Here is a 12257-nt window from a genome sequence, read left to right as displayed (position 1 = left end):
GTCTCTATCTCCATTCCTTCACAGGTAACGTTGTCAATGGTACTATTGGCAAACAAATGGTGGACACCTTGGTGGAATCTTCTAGCAACGTGGAGATGATCCTAAAATTCTTCGACATGTTCCTCAAGTTGAAGGACCTGACTACCTCGGACAGCTTCAAAGAGTATGACCCCGAGAGCAAAGGTTTCATCTCAAAGAAAGATTTCCAGAAGTCCATGGAGAACCAGAAACAGTACTCCCAAGCTGAGATTGAGTTTCTTCTCTCCTGTGCTGAGGCGGATGAGAATGATATGTTCAACTACGAGCAGTTTGTGGAGAGATTTCATGAACCTGCGAAGGACATTGGCTTTAATGTAGCTGTGTTGCTGACCAATCTCTCTGAGCATATGCCTCACGATGCTCGCCTCTCGACGTTCCTCGACCTGGCGGAGAGCGTCCTCAGCTATTTCGAGCCATATCTGGGTCGCATTGAGATCATGGGTGGAGCCAAGCGCATCGAAAGAGTCTACTTTGAGATAAGCGAGTCAAGTCGTACCCAGTGGGAAAAGCCTCAGGTGAAAGAGTCAAAGCGGCAGTTTATCTTCGATGTCGTCAATGAAGGCGGTGAGAGTGAGAAGATGGAACTTTTTGTCAACTTCTGTGAGGACACCATCTTTGAGATGCAGCTGGCCTCTCAAATTTCAGAGCCAGACCCAGTCGAGCGTCCAGAGGAAGATGAGGACGACAACAAGAGTGTGTTGGAGAACCATGAAGAGGAAGAGGAGGAGAGCATGATGTTGGAGTCGTCCTCAGCCTTTACAGTCGCCTGCATCTCCATGAGAAAAAGCCTCTGCCATTTCCGCCAGCTGCTCACTCTAAGGAGCATGAGGCGGCAGTACAGAAAATTCAGGAAGATGAGTGTCAGGGAGCTGGTGCGAGGCTTCTTCTCTTTCTTCTGGATGATTATCACGGGCCTGTTCCACTTTGTCTACAGCCTGGTTTGGGGTTTCTTCCATATCTTGTGGACCACTATGTTCGGGGGCGGCCTCGTTGAAGGGGCAAAGAACATGAAGGTGACAGACATTTTGGGAAACATGCCAGACCCCACTCAGTTTGGAATCCACGGAGATGCGTTAGAGATGGAGAAGATGGAGGCGAACGAAGCGTCAGCGTTGGCGGAGATGGGTCAGATGGCTCAGGGAGATGCAGCGGAGGCAGACCTCATGGCCGAGTTGCTGAACATACAGCCCAAGAAGGAGGGAAAGCATGGGGCAGAGCCAGGTTTGGGGGATGTGTCTGAGGTGGTGGTGGGAGATGCTCCGTCCATTGCCAGTGCTGTCAAGCAGAAGAAGGCACAGGTCAGTAAATCCATTTGATTAAGGGTATTTCTATTTCTAATCATGACGTAACCAGAATACGCTACAATGTTACAAAGTAACTTTATCATGCATTTGTTATAGCTGGCTGCAAAGAAGAGGGCTTCAAATGGAGAATACAAATCTGATTCAGAGAAAGGAGAGTGAGTGTTAATTTCTTCATTGTCCATCCCCAGTGGAATTGCTGTCATTCTTTCTATTTTTTATGTGATTAAAGCGTCTTTGAGCATTATAGTATCTTTAAACATTTTCTATTTTGTCTTTGTATCAAAAGTCAAATATTTTCATATTCATCACAAAGGGGCTTTAATTATGACGAATGTCAGATGCTTAAAAGCAGGGGTTTTCGAAGCCTGAGACTGTGGGACTCCCCTTAAACAAAGCTTGGAAAAACCCTGTTAGTTTACTTGCTTTAGTTTAATTCCTGGTTTGTAAACAAAACATTCAAAGTTGGCCCCGGCTCAACGAAACCAGAAGTGCACGCCCAATGACAACGTTGCTGTATCACTTCTTCAGTGTTGCCAACAGTGATTCAGACACTGGCATTGAGTCTCAGATGATCAACTTAGTTCATTGGTGTGGGACTGCCGCGGTGGCTTGTGTATTAGACAGAAAATGACTCTAATTCCTGGACCTATGGGGTCATGATTGTGCTATTTGATCTCAAAGACCTCCAACAATTGCATACACTAAGGTCTATCCTAAAGCATTTATTAGTTTCTGACTCTGGGAAAGTGGAAACAATCCTAACCCAAAATCTGTCAGGGCTGGTAACAGAACCCAAGAGCAGACCGGAGCTGGAGATGAACAAGAGAGTTTTATTTAGAAAATGACAGAGGGAATGGTAAACTGATGGGGGAACGGGGCGAGGTGGAGGACATTCCTGAGGACTGTGCTGACTGGCAGGGAAGATCTGAGATCCAGGGGAGCAGAGCGGGTTTCCTGAAGACGAGAAACAGAATGAGTAAGCGGGCAAACAGAAACACAGGATAACTAGACAAGACTGATCTGAGGCTGGGGTGAAGCGTACTATGGTTACACAACAATCCAGTGAGGACTGGAGAGTTGGCCAGGTTTAAATAGGTAGTGGTGATGAGGCAATACCCAACAGGTGTTTAGATACCGACGGGGAACAGGTGTGCCACAGCGCGAGGAACTGAAGACCACGCCCACCAGCTCTGGGAAAAAAGGAAGGGGACACAGACAAACACCAAGCACACAGCAAACACTCAAAAGGCAAAAAACAAATCAAGAATCGTTCACCCATACACACACTGTCACTGGAAGGGATCAGGGTCCGGGAGGCGTGACAAAACCACTGTATCTCTGAAGCATCTCTTTAACCTAATCACATACTTAGGCTATTCTATGTGATCTGCTTTTGATAACTAATGTATTAACTAATATTTTTTTCACTTCCATTCACTGAGTCGCCCCTGAAACAGTTTGGAGGCTCCCTAGGGGGGCCTGCCTCCAACTTTGAAAACCTCTACTAAACAGGATTTAAGTTAACTCCTGATTGGATGTGAGTAGACTCTGGATGTATTACCAGTGCTTCTGTGGTTTAGTTCTCCTCATAGGTCACATAGAGTGTAGAGTGTGTGTGTGTGTGTGTGTGTGTGTGTGTGTGTGTGTGTGTGTGTGTGCGTATCTGTCCATCACTAATAGAGCAATTATTGTTTCAGTTCAGAAGATGGTGAGAAGAAGGACCACGATAAGGCCAAAGATGAAGCCCCTCCACAGTCTTCAGTGGAGGAGAGGAAAGCCCCGAAGAAGAGGCTCGGCCCGAAGAAAGAACCACCAGAGGCCTTCATGGCCAGCTTCTTCGCTGGCTTGGAAGTCTACCAGACCAAGATGCTGGTCAGATATTTCCCTCACAGTTGTCTTCAAAAATGAAGATCAGAACTTTTATCTTAAGCACTTTAAGAGACAAATGAACATGTTGCATACATTCAACTTTGATTGTTTTCACAGAATTACCTGGCAAGAAACTTCTACAACCTCCGCTTCTTGGCGCTTTTTGTCGCCTTTGCTATCAACTTCATTCTGCTCTTTTACAAAGTAAGTTTGGAACGAGGGTATCATCATTTATATAGTATAAATATTGAATATTGTTGTTATGGCTTTAAATGTCTCATTGTCTTTTAGGTGACGGGCGATTACTCAGACGATGAAGACCCCTGGAATGGTCGAGGCAGAGCTGGGGAGGAGGAAGATGAGGGTGCACTTGAGTATTTCGTTCTGCAGGAGAGCACAGGTTACATGGCGCCAACACTTCGCTGTCTGGCCATACTGCACACAATCATATCTTTCCTGTGTGTAGTGGGATACTACTACCTGAAGGTAAGGTAACACCAGACAAGAAAACACACTCAAGCTTTGATTTGCTTTAGATTTAGAATTTTTTGGCAAAGGTGGCTTTTATTAAAGGTTAAGCCACAAATTATTTTTAGATATTCATTTAACATCTAGTACATTTTTTTAAATAACAATTTAAGCAATTGGTGTAATATTTATTTTTCATTTAGAATACTTGTATGTTTTGATTGCAAACAAACACACTCATACACTTCCTGTCAGACTGGATATGCAGACATCACTGTGCGTCATTTCCTTTGTTGCACTAATGTGGCAGCCAAATTCCCTTTCTGTCCAAGGTGCCCCTGGTAGTGTTCAAACGTGAGAAGGAGATAGCGAGGAAGCTGGAGTTTGCCGGCCTTTACATCACAGAGCAGCCGTCGGATGATGACATCAAAGGACAGTGGGACAGACTGGTTATCAATACTCCGTGAGTTAACTAGAGTACGGTTATTAAATTAATGAAACTCTGTGTCATAAGCTGTCATAAAACAAATATTTAATGCTGATTTGTTTGTTTTTACCAGCTCCTTCCCCAACAACTACTGGGATAAATTTGTCAAACGCAAAGTAAGTGGCTTATGTAAATTTCCGTGTAGTCTGTTGTGTACACGTACCGCAAAACCCAAATGTGGTGATATTTACTAAATGTCAGCTACAGTGTCATCCTGTCCTCTGTGTCTGTTTTGCTGCTTTTTGTAGGTGATCAAGAAGTATGGAGACCTATATGGAGCGGAGAGGATAGCAGAGCTGCTGGGGATGGATAAAAGTGCGCTGGATTTCAATCCTACAGAGGAGACTGTCGTCAAGGAGGCTTCGCTGGTGTCGTGGTGAGAGATTAGACGGATAAAGAGCAGACAGGCTGGAACTCCTTGAAGCAAAAAATAGAGGTCATCCTCATATCAACCTTTCTTTTTCACTAGGTTGAGCTCAATCGATACAAAGTATCATGTCTGGAAAATGGGAGTGGTGTTTACAGATAATGTAAGTTTGAATACTGTTTAGCATGTGGTTTTATTGATGAGTGAGTGGATGATTTGATGGATGAGTGAATGGGTTGATTGATGACATTAATCAACCCATTCACCTACCCATTTTAATAAATTAAAATACCGGATAAATGGATTCTGATCAACTTGCCACTTTTGTTTCTTTGCCAGTCATTCCTCTATCTGGTGTGGTACACCACCATGTCCATCCTGGGCCACTACAACAACTTCTTTTTTGCTGCTCATCTGCTGGACATTGCCATGGGGTTCAAGACCCTTCGAACCATCCTCTCCTCTGTCACACATAACGGCAAACAGGTGAGGATGAGGAGGATGCAGGTCTTCTTCCGAGCAGAAGGGGTCACTGCAGAGTAAGAGGGGGGTGGTGGTTGGGTTTTAACCACAGCCTGTTTATTCCCTGTTGTGCAACCACAAGCCAGTTTTATCACAGTTTCCATGCTCCTGCCCCACTGATGGCATCTTGGGTAATACTAGTGTCCAGCCTGTTGTCAGCTCTGCCAAATACTGTAGAAAGAACGTATTAGTAAATAGGTCTCATTTTGCAATGGATCGCAACACAAAACATACTCATGATCTATTATCTGTGATCTAGGGCTTGATTTTGAACATAATGAACAGAGTAATTATTTATTTATTCTAATATGTGCATCTCTTCCTCATGGGATGATTGGGAGAACTAAGGCAAAAAGGAAGAGATGCAAGTGATGATGCATTAATGGGGATTTAGATGCAGCCAGTATCCTCTGACATTTGACTTCAAATGGCTGAATTGCCTTCATTTCAGCCCCAATTCTGTCTGTCAGTTCTTGGAGGGATTCTCATGTCAATTGACCAGAGGCACAAATCCAAATTTAATGTCACCTCAGTTTACTGCTGCTTCCACTGTTTTAGATTCATAAGTAAATCAGTGCAGGAGCTGCGTCTGAGTGGGGCTTTATGTCAGTATAAAGCTGAACTTCCCCATCCTTTCCACTCATTTGAACATTTCCCTTCTCACCGCCTGCTCCCCTCTCCGTCGGCAGCAATCTCATCACGTTCCTCGTGTGGGTTTAACTGAAATGACATTTTTACCGACTGCTGTCTGTGTTTCCCTTAAGCTGGTGTTGACAGTGGGCCTGCTGGCAGTCGTGGTTTATCTCTACACTGTGGTGGCCTTCAATTTCTTCAGGAAGTTCTACAACAAGAGTGGGGATGAGGATGAGCCAGATATGAAATGTGATGACATGATGACTGTAAGTGTCTCTAACGTGTATTTAATTATAGGCATGCCCAGACACCAATAATCGGACTTTAAAAGGACTCACCCTGCCTCTGTGTTTGCACAGTGTTACCTGTTCCACATGTATGTTGGGGTGAGAGCAGGAGGGGGCATTGGGGATGAGATCGAGGACCCAGCCGGTGACCCTTATGAGCTCTACCGTATCCTTTTTGACATCACCTTCTTCTTCTTCGTCATCGTCATCCTTCTGGCCATCATCCAGGGTAAACTCCAGCGTTGAAATCACACTTTTTAGTGTTCTTTTTTTCCCCACCACACAAACTCCCTCTAAGATTACTTCAGTAAAACTTACAGTATGAGTATTTGAATTAATCTGATCTCTACATCGAGTACTCTACCCGTTTTCTAGCCTCCGTAAATGACCGTGAATGCAAAGAAACTGATGTTCCTGACAGACTTTGCAGTCCTCCCCATCACAGCAGTATATCCACATTACACTAGGAATAGAAATTAGGGGTGTAAGATTGTGATCTCATTGATTACACAGATACAGAATATATGATATGCTCACAGCAATTCTTGGTTGCAGGTTTGATCATTGATGCCTTTGGAGAGCTGAGAGACCAGCAAGAACAAGTCAAAGAAGACATGGAGGTGAGAGTAGATTTCATTCTCACCTATACGTGCCAACCAATGGAACCAGTGGTGCTGAGGGGGGCTAGGGTTTTGTCCTCTCAAGGAATATGATACGATTTAGGACCTTATTTGCCGTATTGTGGCAAAAAGCTTGGTTGTGGTTTGTAAACAAAACATTAAAAGTTGGCCCCGGCTCAACAAAACCAGAAGTGCACGCCCAATGACAACGTTGCTGTATCACTTCTTCAGTGTTGCCAACAGTGATTCAGACACTGGCATTGAGTCTCAGATGATCAACTTAGTTCATTGGTGTGGGACTGCCGCGGTGGCTTGTGTTAGACAGAAAATGACTCAAACTCAGTCCTCCAGACCTCAAGGGTTATTTTCTTAAAACTTAAAATTTGATAGTGTGCTAGCTACTAATTTTGGAACATTACATTTGTTGTAATAATAAAAAAAACGATACTTTAGCAAGGTAATTAAGCTAACCGCTGGCACCTACCTTTCCATCAGAAAAAACAGGCCAACTGTGACTCGCTCATAATCCCCATCCTCTCCTTTAGTGCTCTCCGGCGGGTGAAAGCCAATCCCACACTCATTGGTGTTTTGCAACGAGATTTGTCCTTTTGGCATTTTGTTGCTATATTTGCTATACACACCCACTGCTGAAAGGTTGATGCCCAGCAACATCCCGAACAGAGCAAAATAAGAAAATACAGTTAGACGGCAGGGTCTCTGCAGGTACTGACACCGCCACACACTTCTAGTGGGGTCATAAGGGATTATTATGAAGGATTATTTTTGGATGACTATACATTGTTTTTGAGGAAAATCCTATTTATTCTGCCTTTAATGTATAAAGTAATTTTTTAACATGAACTGAAATACATATCATATGATATGAAGTGCTATATAAATATATTGATCTAAGTTGTAAACGAGCATTTGACTTTACCACCTGTCGTGGAAATCGTATATTGCTGGTGAGGGATTAAGCAAATAATTGAGTAACAACCAACCACTGTCTTTGATAAATGTATTAATAAAAAGAGAATAACAGAAAAGTACTACAACAGAAAATCAGCTTGTCCAGAGTCCTGCCGCCTAGGGTAGCTTCAGGCGTCTGGCCCAGAGCAAAGGGATGCATAATCATTTACACAGTCTAGGTTTCTATGTTTTGGGGAACAGAGATCCTCTCCCGGCCTTGAATGAACATTCAAGAAAAGGAGAGAACAGCAAGAGAGGAAAACACTAAAACAATATCACAGCTTTGACCTAAACCCTAGTAAATGTGGACAGACTAACATAAGGAGTATAGAAGAAGGAAAGGTAAGGGATAGAAATAATATATATCTATAAGACATAACAATAATAGTAATAGTAATAATAAAAGAACATGCATAAAAGATCAAATGTAAGAGGACACAATTTCCTTCCATAACACCACCAAAGTAAAAAAAGACAAGGAAGGAGTAAATCTTTGGCATGCGTATATTTTTGTTAAATTGCCATATTATTATAATAAGTCTGGTATATTTTACAGAAGGTAAACATCTTAACTTGAACATGTCTGTTAGAAATTCCTTTCCTTTCAGGTCAACTTGAGTTTACACATTAGGCCTACTTTTGTGTGTTGAGCTCTCCATCTCTCTTCAGTCCTTTAAATAACAGTCAGTCAGGCCAGATGAAGGTCGGAGCACACTTTTGGACATTTTTTAGGTCGTTAGAAGATTGCAATGGCAGGGGAAATATGAGCGAGTCAAGTTACATGTTTTGGTGAAACATTCCAGCCTAATATTGATATGATGACTGTACAGAGGAACGCAACCTTACTGGTCATTGAGGCATTTTTGTAAAGACTCAAGATGGCTGATGTGGACATTCTATTGAATCCGCCAGTATTAAACTGGACAGTATATTTTCTCTAAAAGCAGAACGAACATTCTGAACTAAAACCCTTTAGATGATAAGAAAGATTTGTTTGCCAACAGGATTTGGTAAGTTTAATTTACCAACTACTCTACATCACATGTTTCGTTGCTCTGATTGGCTCTAGGTCCATCCGGTCGCGTCCAGAGGCATTTTGGTCTGTGCACATTGATAACGCCCCTTGGAAATTCATAAATTCCATGTCCGGCTAGTACTAACCATGATGAAGAAACTGATCTTTTTGTGTAAAATCAGTGGCATTCCCCTTGTTTGCTATAGTGCGTAAAACGAAGCCAAAAGAAAAACAAATGAGAGCATGTGCTCTAATTATCTTTTTATTTTCTATCTTCAGACCAAATGTTTCATTTGTGGGATTGGTAATGACTACTTTGACACAACACCTCACGGCTTTGAAACTCACACCTTACAAGAGCACAATTTGGCCAACTACCTGTAAGTATCCTGCTTTCAAGCATTTTATAAATTGTTTTATTTTATTTCTTTTTAATTTTACATGTTATTACTTATGTATTAATCATTATCGCCATCTGTCACCAACATGTATTGCCTCTTTTCTGTAATTTAACCACATGATTGATGGCTTTAGCACATTACCACAGCATCAGGGCCATAGTCACTAATAGCGCCAGTGATCCAGAACACTAGATCCCTCCAGGTATTCTTTCCATCTGTCTCTATGTTTCCCCTGCACTCCCTGCTTATCCAGTGTTTCTCTATAATGCCCGTGACAATAGAAAGTCTCAGTCCATTTGCGCTCACAGTCTGTTGGCCAGAGGATATGAGAGCGACCTCATTATGTTGCTTCATTACTATTTAATGCCATGAACTTTATTGGAAAATAGGTTTGTGATAGCGTGCTCTCATTCAGTATTCATCATGATTCGGCATGCTGTGATGCCCACAGAGTTACTGCGGCCCATTGCCATTAACACTTGATTTGGGAAACAACAGGTGATTCAGTGATGGAGACGGGGTTGTGTTACTTTGACACCAGAAATCTCCTAGTAACACAGAATGTGATATTTCCTGTTAATACAGTGTCATAGAAATAAAATGTGCCTATGCAAAGCCTTTTTTCTGCTCTGCTCTGCGTTTTAATTGTGGTCGGGTGTTCAGGTAGAAGAATGTGAAAGCTTGATATGCTTTTTTTTGTGACCTGACATCGTCTCATTGGCCTTTTTTCTAAAGGTTTTTCCTGATGTACCTTATCAACAAGGATGAGACAGAGCACACTGGCCAGGTACAATTTAACTCTACAGTAATGACCTTTCTCTGAGGAATCTTCAATCAATCACAAACAGTGAAACAAGTATTATGCTGCCACTGTCAATGATACGGTGCATTTTTTTCAGACCCAATGTTGCTGTTGTATTTCAATTATAATTATGTTCTTTCAATTAAACTTAACTTACTACTTAGTAATTAAGAAGATATGATTGTACCAAGCTAATACAAATACAAACACATAAATAGAATCAGATAAAATAATCCAGTTGCTTCAGTCGTTGTTCCACTTGTTTCAGTCCTCCCAGTGTTCTATAAAAAATTTACCATTTATTTGTGGTAAATCTGACATTACTTAATAATATTCAAATCTATTCATGAAAAAGTGTTAAAACTGTATTATGACAACTTCATAGTTTTCCACTTATGATAATATGAAAATGCTGGTTTAAGACTTGTTTAACAAAGTTTTGATATCTAAATGACGGCATGAAAGGATGAGCTCCTTCAAAGCCATGAATCCTGGAGGTCATAATTCAGAGCTTAAAACAATGATATAATGTGCTTAAAACAAGTTTAACGGTAACACTTAGCAGTTACTAAGGAACGAGTGAGGAACAAATCCGGAACGACCTGATAATTCATTCATTGTAAATAAGTTGGTCCTGAATAAATCAGAATCGAGGACAGTATAGATGATAAATGGACATATTATATAATATATTAATGAATTATTAAGTAATTATTATTTCATAAACACCTTTTACCTTTTACCCAAATGTACACCCACATGCATTCAAAGAGTGAGTATAATAACCAGGCCACATAACAGCCATAATTTATTTTTTGTAGTTTTGTTTGTTGTTTTTGTTGAGTTATTTGACTACAGCTGAGTAAATGTGACATAAATTTGGCTTTAATGGCAGCTGTCACTATTGATAACAACTGCTATAATGACACCCATAATGGCAGTTGGCATTATTGCCAGGAAAGTCAATGTCACTTTTAACTTTCTAATAGCTTGTTAAGACAAAAATTTCACTTTTTCAAATCACAATCTATAAAATTAATTGTTCAGCCCTAGTCTCAGCATATTTTTGTATGCATGTACATATTGCCTTATGTCCAAAAAGGAATTACTTCTAATTTTGAGTAACACTTTGAGTAACACTTTGACGTCCATTTATCTGTGTCTGACCGCAGGAGTCATATGTGTGGAAGATGTACCAGGAGCGCTGCTGGGATTTTTTCCCAGCTGGAGATTGCTTCCGCAAACAGTACGAAGATCAGCTTGGATAGAGCAAATGCATCCTCTTACCTCTATCTATGTTAAGTGGGCTGCTCGAACATTTAGTCCCAAATACAGCTGCTGGACTACAACACACACAGCCCTTCCACCAATGTTTCAAACTGGCCTGAAAGAAGACAAGACTACTTTTTTATCTTAAAAAAGAGATACGTCTCCTACCCATGTCAGATGTACAGTGCCAGTCTATGAGGAAATGACCTATAACTTGCCCAGACATGTTGTTTTTTTTACTTTGGGGGCTCGTTTTTGACAACGTGTTGCCTTTTACTCCACATAACCCCAAATCATTGCACAATTTTTTTTGGGTCTTTTTAAGAAACACTGGGTTGTGTGGGGTTATGGGACAATGTGTCAGTCATATTATGCACAAGAACCCAACTTCAATATTTTGAGAATGTTGAACTTGAGATTTAATGCCAAAAGAAAAGTGTACAAGGAGTACCGTAGATTTACATTTGCAAAAACGTGATATGAGAAAGTGTTTGTTTTTCAGATGTTGTAACCCTGCATATTGAGACGAAGTTTTAGAATGAAGTGGAAAAAAAGTGTATTATGTAGGATAGGAAAATGCCTAATTTTTTCATGAAGTGCCTTACAGTACTGTATCTACATTACAATGAAGCTATGCAAAACTTTTGTTTTTTCTTTATTGTATGTAAGTACAGTAATTTTCCTGGAGCGGAAACACGTAGCTGTCCAGATAGGTAGTTTGTGGCTGAACTTTTTGAACATGGAGGGACAGCACTTATTTGATTTTGCTGAATGCAGCATACCTGCAAATGTTTAAGGTACAAAGTGTAAAAATAACACATCAGAGTTTACTGAACACCGTTAAACAAGAACAAAAATTTAATTGCTATTGTATGGCCATTTGTATGTAGTAGCTTTGCTGATCTGTGCATTTCTTTTGATGGGAAAAAATAAAGAAATCAATGCAAGAAATATTAATGGTTATGCTATTACTTAGGATCTGTGAACTTAAATTTGATATTTTAAATTCACCCACAAAAAGGTACAACATCTGTCTCTGTCACCCTAAACCTCAAAGCTAAATCAAAACTGTGGCCATTCAGCAACCTTTAATTACAGTGCAGCAAAAAGCAGTGGCTGAGTAGATATGCACTTCTGGTCGGTCAGAGAGGTGGGACAAGGTCTCAGCAGGCTGCATAATGGGAGTTTTAGCCCTATTACCCATG

The 12257-nt window shown here is 41.0% G+C and overlaps 1 protein-coding gene across 1 annotated transcript in view; it reads left to right on the top strand.

Annotated features, from left to right (window-relative positions):
- The window catches only part of LOC119910706 (ryanodine receptor 3-like), a 123569-nt gene extending 111566 nt beyond the window's left edge, over positions 1-12003 (top strand). The window contains 16 exon segments of the mRNA XM_038729443.1: positions 25-1337; positions 1440-1498; positions 3041-3215; positions 3330-3416; positions 3504-3698; positions 4013-4143; positions 4241-4283; positions 4416-4543; positions 4637-4697; positions 4874-5020; positions 5821-5955; positions 6049-6205; positions 6532-6596; positions 8860-8960; positions 9717-9768; positions 10956-12003. Of these exon segments, the coding sequence (XP_038585371.1) occupies positions 25-1337; positions 1440-1498; positions 3041-3215; positions 3330-3416; positions 3504-3698; positions 4013-4143; positions 4241-4283; positions 4416-4543; positions 4637-4697; positions 4874-5020; positions 5821-5955; positions 6049-6205; positions 6532-6596; positions 8860-8960; positions 9717-9768; positions 10956-11051 (2945 nt within the window). The 3' untranslated portion in view covers positions 11052-12003.
- The last annotated feature ends 254 nt before the right edge of the window (positions 12004-12257 follow it).

This window comes from Micropterus salmoides, unplaced genomic scaffold (genome assembly GCF_014851395.1).
Source record: "Micropterus salmoides isolate LMB-PRFRI ecotype aquatic unplaced genomic scaffold, ASM1485139v1 Ms_hic_scaffold_19, whole genome shotgun sequence".
Taxonomy (NCBI): Eukaryota; Metazoa; Chordata; class Actinopteri; order Centrarchiformes; family Centrarchidae; genus Micropterus; species Micropterus salmoides.
The sequence above is the reverse complement of the archived record's forward strand: the minus strand, read 5'-3'. Positions and strand labels throughout refer to the sequence as shown.